At 40.7% G+C, this 20976-nt stretch overlaps 1 protein-coding gene across 1 annotated transcript; it reads left to right on the forward strand.

The window, feature by feature from the left end:
- Positions 1–5168: 5168 nt before the first annotated feature.
- LOC125161170 (olfactory receptor-like protein OLF4) lies at positions 5169–5997 on the forward strand. The gene is given in 2 exon segments (XM_047850821.1): positions 5169–5942; positions 5944–5997. Coding segments are annotated over 2 exon segments (828 nt in total).
- The last annotated feature ends 14979 nt before the right edge of the window (positions 5998–20976 follow it).

Below are 20976 nucleotides of genomic sequence, written 5' to 3' on the forward strand. Positions count from 1 at the left end.
TTTGGATAGTGTTCTACAAGTGTTTATATTTCTTTTTAATCCTTGGGGCACCTGGCTGGCTCAGTCGATGGAGTGTGTGGCTCTTGATCTTGGAGCTGTGAGGTTGAGCCCCACGTTAGATGTAGAGATTGCTTGAAAATAAGAGCTTGAAAAAAACAAAAATAAAAATTTGACACCTCGTAACAAAGAATTGGAGTTTTTATACAAACTGACTATTGGCCATTTAGTTCTTTTATGTATGCATAAATGTATTTGTGAGGAATGTATGAAAGTTTATGAATTTTGTGTGGTCAAATCTATCAGTCAGTCATATCAGGCTCTCTCAATTGCTTAAAGATTTTTCTTGAGGTATAACTGACATACAACATCCTATTAGTTTCAGGCATACAACATAATGATCCCATACTTGTATATATCACAAAATGATCACCACACCTGTCACTGTGCATAGTCACAAACTATTTTCCTGTGATGAGGACTTTCAAGATCTACTCTCGGGGCATCTGGGTGGCTCAGTCGGTTAAGCGTCCGACTTCAGCTCGGGTCATGATCTCACGGTCCGTGAGTTCAAGCCCCGCGTCGGGCTCTGTGCTGACAGCTCAGGGCCTGGAGCCTGCTTCAGATTCTGTGTCTCCCTCTCTCTCTCTCTCTCTGACCATCCCCCATTCATGCTCTGTCTCTCTCTGTCTCAAAAATAAATAAAATATTTTTTAAATTTTTTAAAAAATAAGATCTACTCTCTTAGTGACTTTCCAACACGTGATACACTATTATTAACTGTATCATCAGTCTGTCCATTACATCTCAGGCATTGCTTTTTTATTTTTCTTTTTTTTTAATGTTTATTTATTTATTTTAAGAGCAAGCACGAGCAGTGGTAGAGGCAGAGAAAGAGGAGAGAGAGAATCTCAAGTAGGCCCTGTGCTATCAGTGCAAAGCCAGACATGGGGCTCGGTCTCAAGAACCATGAGATCATGACCTGAGCTGAAGTCAAGCGTAGGATGTTTAATCAACTGAGCCACCCAGGAGCCCCTCTTTTTCATTTCCTTATGAACAAAGTGGGGCAGGCTGGTCAATATTCTTCATGTGTCAGTACTTGCTATACACGAGAAAGAAAGTGCTTCATTCTTGGAGGTAATAAATTACCCTTTATGCATGTTTCTGACTTGTTTTCACATCTCTGTTGCTAAAAGAGATGTGAAATCTTTTCACTCTCTTTTGGCCTTTGGGGATTAGATCTATTTCTGAAGGTTGCATCACCTTTGGCCATCATCTGGAAGGTATTTTTCTTTACCGATTGACTAAAGATCGCCTTTCCATTCTATAAGCCTATTTGAATCCGTGTATCTTTATGTAAGATGAAATCACAACTTACTGCTTCCTCCCACAAGGTAAATGCCCTTCTGATATACCTTTTTATTTCCAAGTCTTTGGCACTTTAATCTTGAATTAGTGACCCATGTTGGGGTCATTACGTTGTTGCTCTTGTATGTCTTTATGTAACTTAGTAGTAGATTTTCATTCCATTTTGTTGTTTTCATTCAATACAGTTGTTTAGAAACAATAGACTTGGGGCGCCTGGGTGACTCTGAGAGGCCTGAGAAAATTAAAACTTAAAAGCTTAAGTTATGGGAAACTGAAACCTAACCAAGCTTAACCAGCTTGTTCCGCTTCTGTACAATTGCTTGGCGCGCCCATGTATTCCTGATCAATCATTATTGCCTGGCACATCCGTATATTCTTGATCAACCATTGTTACTTGGCACATCCGTGTACTCCTGATCAATCATTGTTGCTTGGCACATCCGTGTATTCCTGATCAATCATTGTGATACCCGTACCCCTGGTTGTGGTCTGACCTAAAGGCAGGAACCAATCGAATACTGTTAAGTGTCCAACTTTAAACACCAACCAATCACAGCTCTGTAACTGTGGAAAATTCCTGATTTCCCCATGACTTGTTTGTACCTATCTATAAAAGGGGTGTAAAAACCTCTCTCAGGGCCTCTTGGCGTCACCGGCAATGGGGGCACAGAGGTCCAGGTTCGAACCTGCAATAAATGACCCTTGCTGCTTAGCTTTGACTCTGGACTCTGGTGGTTCGTTTTTGGGGGTCTCTTAGACTCTGGGCGTTTCAACTCAGTGGGTTAAGCGTCCAACTTCGGCTCAGGTCATGATCTCATGGTTCGTGGGTTTGAGCCCCACATCGGGCTCCATGCTGAAAGCCCAGAGCCTGGACCCTGCTTCGGATTCTGCGTCTCCCTCTCTTTCTGTCCCTCCCCCACTCGTGCTCTCTCTCTGTCTCTCAAAAATGAATACATGTTTAAAAAAAAAAAAGAAAAAGAAAAAGAAACAATAGACTTAACAGAATGTCATTCTCACTGATAATCTTTGTTCCAGAAGTTCTTAGTTTCTTTTAAAATTTCTTTTCCACTTTATGCATGTATACATATTCACATACTTGCATACAAATGCTTCAATAAGATGCTATGCACATCTTTATGTTTCAGTGCGGCCTTTTCTTCTACCTTGTGTCCCTTTTTCCTTCTTTCTTTTTTTTTATTTTTTAATTTTTTTTAACGTTTTTATTTATTACTGAGAGACAGAGAGACACAGAGCATGAGTAAGTGAGGGGCGGAGAGATGGAGAGACACAGAATCCGAAGCAGGCTCCAGTCTCCTAGCTGTCAGCACAGAGCCCCACGCGTGGCTCGAACTCACAAACCGTGAGATCATGACCTGAGCCGAAGTTGGACACTTAACTGACTGAGCCACCCAGGCACCCCTCCCCTTTTTCCTCCTTTCTTAATAATTCTTCATGGACTTGCCTCCCATCCACTAATACAATGCTGGTTCCTTATTTCAACATCTGTGTCACCTTCAAGACGTTGCTGTGCAACTCACACATGCAACGGTCATTCATATTTTTTCTTAATATATCACTGCTATGGAAATATTTGGGGACTATTAAGTTAAGACCATGCTTCTCAACCTGGGGCAAACTTGTCCCCCAGGGAACACTGAAGTGATATGCAGATATTTGTCACTGTGAGGCTGGGAGGGGCAGGCGGCCGTCAAGGATGCTGCTAAACAACGTAGAATTCCCAGGTAGATACCACCACAGAGGAGGATGTGGCCCAGAATGTCAAGCAGAGCACAGATTGAGAAACCCTAAGTTGAAGAAAATCTGTATTTTGAATATTTATAGCTGCCTTCAGATTGCTTCCCCATCTTTCCACACTTCCCATTTCTGCCAGCATGATTAGAGAGTGCCCCTTTCACTGCCAGTTAAGAAGTTCCGTCCCCAATCAACATGGCAGCCCATCTCATGCTTTCCTGGGAGATGGGTGTGAAAGGTAAATCCTTCTTGTTATTTTCTCAAACGCTCTACAGTGTCTTGTCAAAAAAGATAAAAACCCAAAGAATGGGAATAACAAAGAAAAGGTGCCACATAAGAAGAGTGAGAAAGAAACTTGCTTCATCCAAAACCAGGCCATATAAATCAATCCGTCAAATACATGCAGACCAGCCAGAAGGAAAGCAAGCCTTCAGCTCCTTGATTTCAAAATAGCCCAACTTCTGAATTAGTTAACATACAGTGTAGTATTGGTTTCAGAAGTAGATACTACGGATTCGTCACTTACATATAACACCCAGCACTCATCCCAACAAGCGCCCTCAATACCCCTCACCCATTTAGCCCATCCCATCACCCACCTCCCCTCCAGCAACCCTCAGTTTGTCCTCTGTATTTAAGAGTCTTTTGTGGTTTCCTCCTCATGCCCATTTCATTTCTCTCTTTTCTCTGTGTTTACTGAACAGATTGCCCATGTTTTCTTTGAATTTATGTGAAATAGAAAATGAGCATACTGATGGGGAGCCCCAAGTTTATTTGCCCGTAGGAATTTCTGGGTATCATTTCCGCATTCTGTAGGGGACAGATAACAAGATCTGGCCAGCTTGAGGTGTATCTATTCCTGGCCTAACTAGTGTAGCTGGGTGTGATAAAGGCATGACAGTCAGTAGCCCACGAGGCCATAGTGGGTCATGGTGTGTGTGTGTGTGTTGTGAACTGAGGTTAATCCTCAGAGCAGGGATGCCAGGGCTCGCATATTCCAAGGTAATTCTTATTGACAGGGGCCAGAACTCAGTCAACAGAAGTTATTAATGGGGATGTCCATTTCAACTCACAAGACACTTTTATAACAAAATTAATAAAGTCCTTCAAAAAACTCATAAGTGAGGGATTGAGGGATTTGCTGTGTCTTTAAGTGTCAGCTGTTGTGGGCTGGCCTCTCCATTCCTCAACACACACTGCCACCACCTCTCACCCCACTCCTTCTGGCTCTTTCCCCTTGACACCTGGCTTTCTTTTGACACATGATTTTCTGGAACAAGCCCCTTCCTCAGGCCCTTTGCACAGACCTTTGCCCCTGCTGGGCACACACTTTCTGAGATCACCTCAACTTCCTTCCTATCTCCCTCAAGGTCCTGTTCAAATGTCATCCTTTTCTTCACAGCCCCTGTCACCATCTGACATGTTTTTTGATTATTTTTATTTGCTTATCGTTCTTTCCCCATTCTAGGATGATAAGGAATTTTGTTTTTCAGCACCCTATATTCATTGCATATACAGTGCCTTGAACGTGATCAATAATCAGTATGTACTCTTTAAAGGGGTAAAAAATATTCTCCATAAAACAAGACCATACATTATGCTCAAGGAGCCGATTGAGAGTAGAAATGGAATTTCTGCTAGGGATGCCCTAATGGGGTTGAGACCATATACCTATATTGTTTTCACTCATATGTGGATCTTGAGAAACTTAACAGAAGACCATGGGATAGGGGAAGGCAGGGGGGGGGAGTTACAAACAGAAAGGGAGGGAGGCAAACCATAAGAGACTCTTAAATACAAAGAACAAACTCAGGGTTGATGGGGGTGGGAAAGAGGGGAAAGTGGGTGATGGGCATTGAGGAGGGCGCCTGTTGGGATGAGCGCTGGGTGCTGTATGGAAACCAATTTGAGGATAAAATATATTTAAAAATTTTTTAAAAGAAATGTATTTCCTGACTCTAAAGTATAAATGGTAGTTCTCACGCTAGGTTACTAGCTTGTGTGAAAATTAGTCATTTATTTCTCTGTGTCCTGGTAGTCATCTCCAACCCATGGAGCCAAGGAACCTTACAGCCATTTCAGAATTTCTTCTTCTGGGATTTTCAGAGGAACCAGCATTCCAGCCCCTCATATTTGGGCTTTTCCTCTCCATGTACCTGATCACTGTGTTTGGGAACCTGCTCATCATCCTGGCCATCAGTTCTGACTCCCACCTCCACACACCCATGTACTTCTTCCTGGCCAACCTGTCCTTTGTAGACATTTGCTTCACCTCCACCACCATCCCGAAGATGCTCTGGAACATCCAGACCCAGAGCAAAGTCATAACCTATGAGGACTGCATCACCCAGATGTATTTTTTCCTACTCTTTGCGGGATTGGACAACTACATCCTGACCGTGATGGCCTATGACCGATTTTTGGCCATCTGTCACCCCCTGCACTACACGGTCATCATGAACCCCCGGCTCTGTGGGCTGCTGGTTCTGGTGTCTTGGATCATGAGTGTCCTGCATTCCTTGTTACAAACCTCAGTGGTGCTGCGACTGTCCTTCTGTACAGACTTGGAAATCCCTCACTTCTTCTGTGAAATTAAACAAGTGGTCCAACTTGCCTGTTCTGACACCTTTCTTAATAACATGGTGATGTATTTTGGAGCTGGGCTGCTGGGTGGGGGCCCCCTTGCTGGGATCCTTTACTCTTATTCTAAGATAGTTTCTTCCATATGTGGGATCTCATCAACTCAGGGCAAGTATAAAGCATTTTCCACCTGTGCATCCCACCTTTCTGTGGTCTTCTTATTTTACTGTACAAGCCTAGGTGTGTACCTTAGCCCCACTGCTACCCAGAGCTCCTACTCAGGTGCCACAGCCTCGGTGATGTACACAGTGGTCACGCCCATGCTGAACCCCTTCATCTACAGCCTGAGGAACAGAGACATAAAGAGGGTTCTGAAAAAATCCTTTGGAAAGGAAACTATGAAAGGACCAATTGCCCTGGGGCAATTGTACCTGATGGCAGAACTCAAAGCTTGAGAGCCAGAAGTGGCAATTCTTTGATCAGATTGTGGAAGTAGAAGTTGCTACTTCTATTGATTTCCTGGAACATCTCTTTCTTCAACAACAACTTCTCTGTACACTTTAGGTAACATCTGTATTACCCTTTCTGCACTCTGGTGTTTAATAGTGTTTCCCTTAGTTGTTTTCCTACTCTTCTGAATTCATTCCCAATTTTGGACGATATTGGAAATTCCCATTTATTCTGTGAGATTCTATAGATTTGTTAAGAATACCCTCTTCTTAAATGAAATATATCATCCTGAGCAATTTTTCTTTTGTTTTACTAAAAAATAATCATGAGTTGTACTACATGATGGAAAAAACCACATTTGGCCCAAATTATAAAATTCCATAAGAGACGAAAGTCTGAAAGGACAACTCACCACTTCTGTGTCCATCATTCCTTTAGATATCTGTTCTTCCTGAAAATGTAGACTTTAACCTATGGTGTGTTTTATAACAAGTCATTGGGCTTTATTCTCCTTAGGATACTGTTTTCTTATTCAGTGTTCACGTAATCACTAGGAAAAGTGATAATCAGATACATGTCTCCAGGTGTGGTCTACATAGAAACACAAATTCCAAGAAATAATTTGACATAATATGACCACAGAGTCAGAGATTAAGCAAAATTTCAGTCATGCATCTGTTACTATGCAAACGAATGTTTTCCTGCTACACATTTGCTTATTGACGATGTGAGACTGGCATCCGTGTGTCAGGGGGTCTATCACTGGGGCCAAAAATCATTTGCATACTTATGTTTCCTATTTCCTTGTGTTCCTGTTTCTTCCTAAAAATGTCCATGTCTCCCCTAAAACTATGATTCACTGGAGTACAATTGCATATGATACGCTGCATATATTTAATGTATACAATTTGCTGAATTACAGGAGGCATACAAAAATTAAGTTTATAGGGAAACATGGGACTGTCTCTGCAGGGCAAGGGGTGAGACTCCTGCAGCGAAGGACACAGAAAGGGGACACCCTGGCTTCTGTGCCACTGCTCACACTTTGTCCTTGTTGCAGATGCCCTCCTGAGGGGCATCCCACAACCCACTTGATGAGTGCCAAGTAGGACCAGGAGATGGAACAGAAGAGCGACATACTATTTATGAAGGAGATGAAAGTTTCATGGAATTGAGTCCAGTTGCATTTCAGTATAGGAGAGGTGACAATGGTGATCCCAAACCTTCTCTTTTTTTAATATCTATTTATTTGGGGGACAGCGCAAGCAGGGGAGGGGCAGAGAGAGAGAAGGAGACACAGAATCCAAAGCAGGCTCCAGGCTCTGAGCTGTCAGCACAGAGCCCGATGTGGGGCTCGAACTCACAAACCGTCAGATCATGACCTAAGCTGGAGTTGGATGCTCAACTGATTGAGCCACCCAGGTGTCTCCCAAAGCCGTCTTGAAAGAGATTTCCTAGAAAGGGGCATGCTTTTGCACTGCTAGTGAGAATGCAAACTGGTGCAGCCACTCTGGAAAATAATATGAAGGTTCCTCAAAAATAAGAACTGGAGTTACTCTACAACCCAGCAATGGCACTATGAGGTATTTATCCAAAGGACACAAAAATGCTAATTAAAAGGGGCACATGCATCCCAATGTTTATAGTTGCACTATCAACCATAGCCAAATTATGGAAAGAGCCCAAATGTCCACCAACTGTTTAATGAATAAAGATGATGTGTCGTATGTGTGTGTGTGTGTGTATATATGTGTATATATATACATATATATACACATATATATATATACACATATATACACATATATATATATACATATATAATTGAATATTACTCAGCGATCAAAAGGAATGAAATATTGCCAGTTGCAACACGTGGACAGAACCAGAAAGTACCATGCTAAGCAAAATAATTCAGAAGAAAACAAATATCCTATGGTTCCACATATGTAGAATTTAAGAAACAAAACAGATGAACATAAGGGAAATGAAGGAAAAATAAGATAAAAAGAGAGAAGGAGGCAAACCATAAGAGATTCTTAAATACAGAGAACAAACTGAGGGTTGCTGGAGGGGAGGTGGGTGGGGGGGTGGACTAAATGAATGATAGGCATAAAGGAGGGCACATGTTCAGATGAGCGCTGGGTGTTATATATAAGTGACGAATCACTAAATTCCACTCCTGAAATCATTATCACCCTATATGTTAACTATTCCCTATGTTAACTATCCCTGAAATCATTATCACCCTATATGTTAACTATTCCCTATTTCTGAAGGGAATGTGGGGCAATGAGCCCTAACTTCAGGCAGGTGGTGTCAGGAATAAATGAAACGTGTAGAAGCACTTGGTCAAGTCCAAAGAAAATGTTCAAGGTTAGGAGTCTGAGTATGTATATGTGTGTGTACATTTGTATACATGTTTCTGTCAAATAAATGTGTCCACACATATACGAGTAGACATAAGAGAGTTATTGAAATCCCATCTGTTATGGTGAAAGAAAACCTGAAAGATGGAGGGGACAAAAATGAAAAGAATAAACATTCGAATCAACATAAAATAGAAAGAATGTAGAATTTTGACACAAAAGTTTAAAGTAGAGTGAAAGACCTTAATTTTAATAGGGAAATGTTTTCTATCTCAAATTTTCAAAGGCCTCTGAGTCAAAACCACGTTTATATTTATGCAGTGGGATATCACTGTCCAGCGAATGAGTCAATATATCTCCAAACTAAAACTAGTTTTCTCTATCCATTTAATGTGGGATGTCCATACCAAATGCCTTGACCCTAGGGAAAGTTCACTGAATGAGCTGAAATGCTCAAACTCTGTTCCTACACGCAATATTTTTCCAAACAAATGTCTGTAATCAATTCCTGTTGCTGCAGAAACAAATGATCACACTCGTGGCTTAACACAAAGATTTATCCGAAGTTTGTGGAAGGTCAGAAGCCTGAAATGGGTCTCATTGGGCTAATATCAAGAGGTCTGCAGGGCTGTGATCCTTCTGGACACTCTAGAGGAGAATTCACTCCATTTCCTTTTTCCCTTTTTAGTGGCTATCTGCATTTCTTGTCTTATGGCCCTTCTTCCAACGTCAAAGCCAACAGCGTAGAGTCTGAAAATGTCTCTCTGATTCCAAATCTTTGTCCTCCCCCTCCCACATTTGGAGGACACCTGTGATTACATTAGTTCCATCCAGATAATCCAGGCCAATCTTTTTTATATAAAGATCAGTGATTAGCAGCTTTATGCCATCTACTGGCCACATTCCCCTTGCTCTGTAAACAAATATTTTCAAAAGTTCTTTGGATTGGGACACCTTTGGAAGCCTACAAAGTGTTTTTTTCAAATATAAAATAATTGATGTCACTCATTGACCATAGAATTCATCAACACCTATAGAATTGTGTGAAAAACATTTCTTTCAGGGGCACCTGGGTGGCTCAGTCAGTTAACTGTCCAACTCTTGACCTTGGCTCAGGTCATGATCTCATGGTTAGTGAAATCAAGCCCAACAGCTGTCTCTATGATGACAGCCTAGAATCTCTCTCTCTCTCTCTGTCTCTCTCTTTCTCTCTCTCTCTCTCTCTCTCTCCTTCTCTCTCAAAATAAAGATAAATATTAAAAGAAAACAATTTTTCTTTCAAAATGACAAACACAGAAGATTCTTGGTGGAGAAGACCTAAAACTACCTACATGTGACTCTAACACAGGAGCACAGACTTGCTCTCTACCTGTGATCCATAGATCAGAACATGCAATATCATCACCACCTGGTTGTTTGTAGAAGGACAAACTCCCTGGAATCCCGGAGACCTGATGAATCAGGTCAGGGCATTTTAACTACAAACTTTGGTGGTTTGCACACACAATGAAGATAGAGCTGTATTTTTCACCTACTCACTGTTGACATTTGGAGCTGGGTAAATATTTGTGCTGGGTGCTGTCCTTTGGGTTATAGAGGTTTGACAGCATCCCTTAAGACATGGCCAAATATCCACAGAGGCAAAATCATGCCTGATTGAGAACCATGGTGCTGAGGTTTGAGAACTGGAAGTATAATGAAAGAAATCCAATTAAGGATTCATCCAGTATTACATTTATAACTGTGGTCTTAGGATTTCTAATAAAAAATATATATTTGGGGAGAGGAGTTGAGATGGCAGAGCAGCATGGAGACCTTGAGCTTGTCTCATCCCTGAAACGCAGCTAAATCAGCACGAAACCATTTTGAACATCTAGGAAATGGATCCGATGATTAACACAACAGTCTGCATGACTTGAGCCACAGAACTCAGCAGGTGCGTGGGACAGAGAGGTGAACCGGGGAAGAAAAAAAAGCTGCAGAGGGTAGGCAGCCATTTGCAGGGAGAAGACAGAGAGAAAAAGGGAAAGGGGAAGAGAACAGCATATCAGGATGGTGCAAGAAAAGCAGCTGGAAAGAAAGAGAGAGAAAGAGTGAAAACACTTTCAGGGGAATGGACAATCGAACTATTGACACAAAGAAAAGAGAGGGTTTTGGTACCATCAGAATTCTGTATACAGTGGAGTGCAGAGTCTGAAGTTTTGGCGCTCAGTGTCTGAGGGTGCTCTGGTGAGGAAGCAAGATGAATTCCCAGGATCAGGAGTGGGCCTGAGGGGTGTCACACACAGGAAGAAGTCATCCCCCTGCTTGGAGTGCATTTGGTAGAGGCCATACGGCCTCCCCATAGGCAAAGGTCCCAGCAGAACCTGGAGAGCAGCCACATTTGCTGGTACTGGGACAAAGACGCCAGAATGCAGTGACATCTGGCACCGGCTGTGTGTTGTGATTTGCCAAAATCTCTGAAACTCTATCACTGCACAGTCACATGAACATTTTGTGAGACAAACCAGCACCCAGTCATTGTTCAGTGAGATCCTCCCCAAGAGAGTCAGAGTGGGTCAAAGGCACAAGGGTCTCTAAAGTGTGAAGTTTTGAAACACAACCCCAACTGAGACAAAACTCTGGAGGGAGATGCTGCCTGACAGGCAGGCAGCTTGGACAGGGACAGGGTAGAGAGGAGGAGTGGGCAGAGGCCTGAGAAAGGAGAGGCTCTTGATCACAGGTGGATGAGAGCACGAAGTTCCTGCCACAGAAACTAGGGAAGTGGGTGGAAACAATTTCCATCTCTCACACCTGGATCCACCACAATAAGCCAAGCATCACAACCTAATGGAGAACAAAGCCATTACAAAAAGCTCTGCCAACTGCACCCTCCAAGCCCATCCCCCAGTCACTCCACCTGCTTAGTGTACAGACTAGAGAGTACTTCCTAGTTTCAGTTCTAGGGGAAACTAGGTGAAACCCCATTTGGGTTTCATTCTATTTGCTGGTTCATTTGTTTGTTCATTTTCTTTGTTTCTGTTTTTGTTTAAATTGTTTTTTTTATTCTTTCTTTTCTAAATATAACTTGGATAAAGAAAGGAAATTATTTTTTACTTTATTTTTTATTTTTTAAATTTTTTATTCTATTTCTGTTTCTTTATTCTATTCTATTACATAAATGCTTTTAAATTTTTCATTTTTCTTACCTTTCCACTTCCTTTCCCACTTATCTCTATTCTATCAAGCTTATTTCAATAAGCAAACCAAAAACACTAGGACCTAACTTTATTTATTTGATTTTTTGTTTTGTTTTTAATTTTTTCATTTTAATCTTTTAATTTTTTTCTACCTCCAAAATGAAAAAATGAAGGAATTCATCCCAAAACAAAAAACAGGAAGAAATGATAGCCAGGGACTTAATCAATACAGATATAAGAAAGATGTCTGAACTACAATCTAGAACCACAATAAGAATACTAGTTGGTGTTGAAAAAAGCATAGAAGACACCAGAGAATCCTTTTCTGTGGAGATAAAAGAAACAAAATCTAGGCAGGCTAAAATTTAAAAAGGTATAATGAGAAGTAATCTCAAAAGGATGCCACAATGGCAAGGATGGATGAAGCAGAAGAGGGAATCAGCTATTTAGAAGATAAAATTATGGAGAATAATGAAGCAGAAAAAAAGAGGGAAAAAAAGGCAAAAGATCACAATACAAGACTCAGTGACTTATTACAAGAGAATAACATCTGAATCACAGGAATCCCAAAAAATGAAGAGAGAGAAAAGTGACAGAAGGTTTATGTGACCAAATTATAATGGAAAACTTTCCTAATCTGGGGAAAGACACAGACATCAAAATCCAAGAGGCTTAGAGAATTCCCATTAGATTCAACAAAAACTGACCATCAACAAGGCATATCATAGTCTAATTTGCAAAATACACAGAAAAGAAAAGATTATGAAAGCAGCAAGGGAAAAAAATCCTTAACCTATAAGGAAAGACTGATCAGGTTCACATCAAGCCTATGCACAGAAATTTGGCAGTCCAGAAAGGAATGGCAGGATATATTTGACGTGCTGAATTGGAAAACTATGCAGCCAAGAATTCTTTATCCAGCAAGGCTGTCATTGAAAATAGGAGAGATGAAGAGTTTCCCAGAAAAACAGAAACCAAAGGAGTTTATGACCACTAAATCAGCCCTGAAAGAAACTTTAAGGGGGACTCCTTGACTGGAGAAAGACAAAACAAAACAAAAAAAGACCAAAAACAACACAGACTAGAAAGGACCAGAGAACATCACCAGAAACACCAACTCTACAGGCAACACATGGTACTAAATTCATATCTTTCAGTACTCACTCTAAATGTCAATGGACTAAATGCTCCATTCAAAAGACATAGGGTATCAGAATGGATAAGAAAGCAAGATCCCTCTTTATGATGCTCACAAATGACCCATTTTAGACCTAAAGACACCTGCAGATTGAAAGTAAGGGGATGGAGAATAATCTATGATGCCAATGACTGTCGAAAGAAAGCTGAAGCAGCAATACTTCCATGAGACAAACTAGATTTTAAAACAAAGACTGTAACAAGAGTTGAAAAAAAGACATTATACCATAATTAAGGGGTCTGTCCACCTAGAAGATCTAACGATTGTAGCTATTTATGCCCCCATCGTGGACACCCAAATGTATAAGCTAATTAATCACAAACATACAGAAACTCATTGATAAGAATACCATAATAGTAGGGGACTTCAACACCCCAATAACAACAATGGACAGGTCATGTAAGCAGAAAATCAACAAGGAAACAATAGCTTTGAATGACACACTGGACCTGATGGACTTAGATATATTCAGAACATTTCATTCTAGAGCAGCAGAATACACATTTTTCTCAAGTATACACCTATTCTCCTGAATAGGTCACATAGTAGGACACAAATCAGCCCTCAACAAGTACAAAAAGATCCAGATCATACATCGCATATTTTCATGCCACAATGCTATGAAACTTGAAATCAACCACAAGAAAAAAATTTGGAAAGACCGTGAATACTTGGAGATGAAAGAACATCCTACTAAAGAATGAATGGATTAACCAAGAAATTAAAGAGGAAATTAAAAAGTACATGAAAGTCAATGAAAATGAAAACACCACAGACCAAAATCTCTGGGATGAAGCAAAGGCAGTCATAAGAGAGAAGTATATAGCAATCCAGGTCTTCCTAAAGAAGGAAGAAAGGTCTCAAATACACAACCTAACCTTATACCTAAAAGAGCTGGGAAGAAAAAAAACAGCAAGTAAAGCCCAAAACCAGAAGAAGAAGGGAAATAATAAAGATTAGAGCAGAAATCCATGACATAGAAATCAAAATACCAGTAGAACAGATTAATGAAACTAGGAGCTGGTTCTTTGAAAGAATTAACAAAATGGATAAACCCCTAACCAGATTGATCAAAAAGAAAAAGGGAAGGACCCAAATAAATAAAATCATGAATTAAAGAGGAGAGATCACAACCAATACTGCTGAAATACAAACAATAATAAGAGAATATTAGGAGAAATTATATGCCAACAAATTGGGAAATCTGGAAGAAATGGATAAATTCCTAGAAATACATAAACTACCAAATCTGAAACAGGAAAAAATAGAAAATTTGAACACACCCATAACCAGTAGAGAAACTGAATCAGTAATCACAAATATACTAACAAACAAGAGTCCATGGCCAGATGGCTATCCAGGGGAATTCTATGAAACATTTAAAGAAGAGTTACCACCTATTCCTTTGAAGTTGCTCCAAGAAATAGAAATGGAAGGAAAACTTCCAAACTCTTTCTATGAAGCTAGCATTACCTTAATTCCAAAATCAGATGAAGACCCCACTAAAAAGGGGAACTAGAGACCAATTTCCATGATGAACATCAATGAAAAAATTCTCAACAAGATACTACCAAACTGGATCCAATTGTGCATTAAAAGAATTATTCACCACGATCAAGTGGGATTTATTCCTGGGATGCGGGGCTGCTTCAATATCCACAAATCAATCAATGTGTTACATCACATTAATAAAAGAAAGGATAAAAAACATAATCCTATCAATAGATGCAGAAAAAAAGATTTGACAAACTACAGCATTTTTTTGGTTAAAAACCCTCAAGAAAGTAGGGATAGAAGGATCATGCCTCAATATCATAAAGGCCATACAGGAAAGACCCCCTGCTAATAACATCCTCAATGGGGAAAAACTTAGAGCTTTCCCACTAAATCAGGAACATGACAGAGATGTCCACTCTCATCATTGTTATTCAAAATAGTGTTGGAAGTCCTAGCCTCAGCAATCAGACAACACAAAGAAATAAAAGGCATCCAGATGGGCATGGAGGAAGTCAAACTTTCACTCTTCCCAGATGACATGACACACCATGTGGAAAATCCAAATACTGCTAGAACTGATACATGAATTCAGCAAAGTCGCAGGACATAAAATCAATGTACAGAAATCAGTTGCATTTCTATACACCAAAAATAAAGCCAAAGAAAGAGAAGTCAAGAATTGATCCCATTTACAATTTCACCAAAAACCATAAAATACCTAGGAATAAACCTAACCAAAGAAGTAAAAAATCTATACACTGAAAACTATAGCAAGCTTATGAAAGAAATTGAATAAGGCACAAAAAAAAACTGAAAAAATTGCATGCCTCTGAATTGGAAGAACAAATATTGTTAAAATATCAATTCTACCCAAAGCAATCTATAAATTCAATGCAATCCAAATCAAAATAGCACCAGCATTCTTCACAGAGTTAGAACAAACAATCCTTTTTTAATGTTTATTTATTTTTGAAAGAGAGACAGTGTGTGTGTGTGTGTGTGTGTGTGTGTGTGTGTGTGTGTGAGAGAGAGAGAGAGAGAGAGAGAGAGAGAGAGAGAGAGAGAGAGATACAGAATCTGAAGCAGGCTCCAGGCTCTGAGCTGTCAGCACAGAGCCTAATGTGGGGCTCAAACCCATGAACTGCAAGATCATGACCTGAGTCAAGGTCAGATGCTTAACCAACGAAGCTACCCAGGTGTCCCTAGAACAAACCATTCTAAAATTTGTATGGAACCAGAAAAGACCCCAAATAGCCAAAGCAATCCTGAAAAAGGAAATCAAAGCTGGAGGCATCACAATTTCGGACTTCAAGCTGTATTACAAAGCTATAATCATCAAGACAGTATGGTCCTGGCACAAACAGACACATAGATCAATGGAACAGAACAGAGAACCCAGAAATGGCCCCACAAATGTATGGCCAACTAATCTTTGACAAAGCAAGAAAGAATATCCATTGGAAAAAAGACAGACTTGGGAAAACTCTACAGTGACATGCAGAACAATGAACCTGGATCACTTTCTTACGCCATACACATTAATAAATTCAAAATGGATGAAAGACCTAAACACAAGACAGGAAGCCATCAAAGTCATAGAGGAGAAAACAAGCAACAACCTCTTTGACCTCAGCCACAGGGACTTCTTACTTGACATGTCTCTGGAGGCAAGGGAAACAAAAGAAAAAATGAACTATTGGGACCCAATCAAGATAAAAAATACTTCTGCACAGTGAAGGAAACAATTAACAAAACTAAAAGGCAACTGATGGAATGGGAGAAGATATTTGGAAACGATGTATGAGATAAAGGGCTAGTATCCAAAATCTATAAAGAACTTCTCAAACTCAACACACAAAAAACAAATAATCCAGTGAAGAGATGGGCAAAAGACATGAATAGACGCTCCTCCAAAGAAGACATCCAGATGGCTAACAGACACATGAAAAAATGCTCAACATCACTCATCATTAGGGAAATACACATCAAAACCACAGTGAGATACCACCTTACACCTGTCAGAATGGCTAACATTAACAACTCAGGCAACAACAGTTGTTGGCCATGATGTGGAGAAAGAGGAATACTTTTGCACTGCTGGTGGGAATGCAAACTGGTGCAACCCCTCTGGAAAACAGGATGGAGATTCCTCAAAAAATTAAAAATAGAACTACCCTATGACCCAGCAATTGCACAACTAGGCATTTATCCAAAGGGTTCAAAAGTGCCAGGGGCACATGCTCCCCAATGTTTATAGCAGCACTATCGACAATAGCCAAAGTATGGAAAGAGCCCAAATGCCCACTGACTGATGAATGGATAAAAAAAGATGTGGTGTATATATACAATGGAATATTACTCGTCAATCAAAAAGGACGAAATCTTGCCAGTTACAACAACGTGGATGGAACTAGAGGGTATTATCCTAAGCAAAATAAGTCAGTCAGAGAAAGACAAATATCATATAACTTCACTCATGTGGAATGAGTGAACATAGGGGAAAGGAAGCAAAAATGAGATAAAAACAGAGAGCAAGACAAAACTAAAGACAGTCTTAAATACAGAGAACAAACAGGGTTGCTTGTGGGGTGGTGGGTGATGCAATGGGCTCAATGGGTGGTGAGCATTAAGGAGGGCAATGCCGGGATGAGCCCTGGGGTTCTATATAAGTAATGAATCATTAAATTCTATTTCTGATCATTTTTATACTATATGTCAACTAACTCGGATTTAAATTAAAAAAAAAACAAATATATATATATATTTAAATTAAAAAAAAACAAATATATATATATATATATATATATATATATATATAGTCTACATCCCCATTTCTGATCCATAGCTCCTAAAATTCTTCCAATATCGTAAGTGATGAGAGTTGTAAAGTCGTCTTCCATCAGAGGGGCACCTGGGTGGCTCAGTCAGTGAAGCATCAACTCATAATTTTCACTCAGGTCAAGATCTCACCATTCAAGAGTTGGAACCTCACATTGGGTTCTGCTCTGACAGTGTGGAGCTTGCTTGGGATTCTCCCTTGTCCTCTCCCTTTCTGCCCCTGCCCCTCTAACATGAGGATGTTTTCTCTCTCTCTCTCTCTCTCTCTCTCTCTCTCCATCAAAATAAATAAATAAACTTTAAAAGAAAAATGTCTTCTGTCAGGATAATGGAGTGACTTTGGGAAAACATCTAAGGAGAGGGGCTGCTTGCCAGGGGGACTAATCATATGATTAGAATATGAACTTCACATGCCACCCCCTGACCTGTAGGGATGGGAGAGTCTCTGGAGATTGAATCTAAGCAGCAATAGCCAATGATATAATCAGTTGTGTCTACATCATGAAGCTTCCATAAAACCCAAAAGGAGGGTTCAGAGAGTTTTCAGGTTGGTGAACACATGGAGACAGGTAGAGTGGCATGCCTGGAGAAGGAATGGAAGCTCTACACCCTCTCCCCATACCTTGCCCTGTGCATCTCTTCTATCTGGCGTCATCCCTCCCCAAAGGCAGCACAGCTCATGAGGAAAATACTCAAGAGACACATATAAACTTGAGCATGCACAAGCTCGCCTACTGAGTCCATCATTGGACCACCTAACCTCAGACCTGGAGGTAGAGCTCCAGTTCTTGGTAGGAAAGGTCTAAAAATACCTACCCCTGACTCAAACACTGAACCACAGCCTTACTACTCAAAGATGGGTCCACAGACCAGATGGGTGGCATCAGTACCTACTGAGAAATGGTTACAATTACAGGATCTCTGAGCCCCACCCATGTCCTGCCAAATCAGAGTCCAGATTTGAACAGGATCCCCAAGTGATTCATAAATACATTAATGTTGGAGAAGTTCTGGTCTAGAGTGGTGTTTCTCAACTTCTCCACTGTTGACACTGTGCTAGATAATTCTCTGTGGTGGGGGCCGTCCTGTGCACTGTATGACATGGGGCAGCATTCCTGGCCTGAACCCACTAGGCACCAGTGGGACCTCCCTAGTTATGACAACCAAAAATTTCTCCCTTATCTTGTCAAGTGTTGTCTGAAAGCAAAATCGCCCTTGGTTGAGAGCCACTGACCCAGCGCTCGAGAACTGGAAATATCTTGGTGGATTTCCAGTCAAAGATCCTTCTGCCCTAGTTCATAACTCTGGGAAGGTCATTCCACACTTCTGAGCCCCACTTTTACAACTTTACTTTAATAAGAGTGGACTTTTCTTTAATCCCACATGAGTGAAATGATACAGTATTTGTCTTTCTCTGATTGGCTTACTTTGCTCAGCATAATGCATTCTAGCTCCACCCACATTTGGGTTGGGGAGAGAAGAGAGGGAAACAAACCAGAAGAGAATCTTAACTATAGAGAACAAATGAGGGATGAAGGAGGGAAGAAAGTGGGGGATGGGCTAGATGGGTGACAGGGATAAAGGAGGACGCTTTGAGATGAGCAGTGGGTGTTTTATGTAAGTGAAGAATCACCAAATTCTATTCCTGAAACCAGTATTACACTGTATGTGAACTAAAAAAAATCTAATTTTTTTAAGAAGAGTGGATTTTGTAAAAATGAAATAAGGAATCCCCATAGGTTCCTGAGCTCAGTGTATGGTGCATAAAAAGATCTAAATATATCATATAATTAACAAACTTTTTACATGGAGCACCAAATGGCAGCTCTCAATTTGTGTCACCAGCATGAATCACTTCATTGGTTAGTCAAAAACATCATGAACACAAGAGCACGGTACCCATTTGCTTATTGCACATTAACATACCTCTCTCTCTCGTTGAGAGGAGAATAGCAATTTTCTAGAGAAACCGGGAAGTCGTCTCTGCCATAAGACAATACTTTGGAGGTCCATGAGACCTGGTTAGGCAGGTCCCTTGGTCTTAGATTTGGAGAAAAACGTTAACTCAAAATTGGGGTAAGGTGTAAGGAGGTTAGACCTCTGGAAGGCCGGCAAGAGCGTGGAGAAGACATAACAAAAGCCAGATTCACCTGACTTCTAATCTGGTCTCCTGGGAACAGAGAATTAGTAGGAAAAAAAATTCTTTTCTGTCCAGACCAGTGGCCCAGAGGGAAACAAGGTGCTCCAGCGTGGGACTAACAATGGAAACAGTGCCTAATGAGCAGACACAGGGAGCTGTAAATATCTCCTCTGCCATCCTAACCATGGTGCTCCTTGTGCAGGACAGGACATGGTTGTTGCTCTCGGATTCCTAAGTCTGGCTGGGGGACCAATGCTTCACTCCTTCCTGCTGTCCTGTCTGGGAACAGAGCCTTGGTTTCCATCATCGACCATCCAGGGAAAATTCCAGACCTCAATCAGAGATGCTCTTCTTATAGACTCTTGAGTCCAAGAGCTCAGCAGGTATTTCAGGAAAGCGTCAGAGAGAATGGAACCTGAGACCTTTCCCTGAGGTCACCTGAGAGCCTAACCAGCATGTCCCAGAGCCAAGAGATTTTTCTTTACTAGGTTGACTATGAAATTTGAAAATAATTTACTTAATTTATTTTTAAAAATTTTTAAGTTTATTTATATATTTTGAGATAAATACAGAGAGAGTGAGCCAGGGAGGGGCAGAGAGAGAGAGAAAACTGACAAGTGTGGAGCCAACACAGGACTTGACTCACAAACCATGAGTTGATGATCTGAGCTGAAACCAAGAGTTGGGCACTCAACCAACTGAGCCACCCAGGAGCCCCCTTTTTTAATTTTTGTTGTATTTTTACTTTTCATTTTTTATACTTAAAAGATCTTTAAAAATAAGTGTTCATCGTACTCAGCAATACAAGGATCATTGTTGACAATGAGTGGTGAGAGTGGAAGTCCAGTTGGATGAGACTGAGGAAGGAATGGGGGAAGGGGTACAAAGTGGTTCCAGTGAAATGAAAACATATCCAAGGAGTTTTGTAGCTACGGAGGTAGCAAAACGGAGTATAGGCTTGGAGATACGAGTATGGAGTGGGAGCATTTTACAATTTTTTTCATTTGGGGTGCATTTGGCTTGTTCTGAATTTATCAGAAGGATATGCGCTCCTGAAGGTAAATACTCCCTTGTGACAGCAGGTTGTGAGACATATAATCACAGTATCAACTCTCCCATTGATATTCAACAGAAAAAAAAATAGACTTACTACGCATGAAGGGCTATGCCAAGGAACATTTTAGCCATTATTTTATTACCAAGGAAGCTGAATAGATTTTAGACTTTGTTAGCTACTTACTTCCTATATGCAAATTTTTGGGCAAGTATGTTGCTTTTCTGTACCGGGATCTGAGTGTTTTTATTGTTGTTTTATTGTTGTTATCCCGAGATAACAAAGGAAAGAATACCACCAAGGAAAGTGAGGAAAGGGCCAGCCACATCCACTGTTGGGACACATAAAAACAAGCGTGGTCAAATAGACAGGGAATAGGTACATTAATAACAATCAGGTCAGGGGCTGGATACCATGACGAGGCAAGTGGAGTCATCAGCCCGGGCTCCCTGGAGTCTGACTTAACATCAGCACCCACACTCACTACATTTTCTCTCGACAACCTGGCTCCTATAATGGACTCTCCACTCACACTGCTTTTTTCCCACATGAGC

Source organism: Prionailurus viverrinus, chromosome A2 (genome assembly GCF_022837055.1).
Source record: "Prionailurus viverrinus isolate Anna chromosome A2, UM_Priviv_1.0, whole genome shotgun sequence".
NCBI lineage: Eukaryota > Metazoa > Chordata > Mammalia > Carnivora > Felidae > Prionailurus > Prionailurus viverrinus.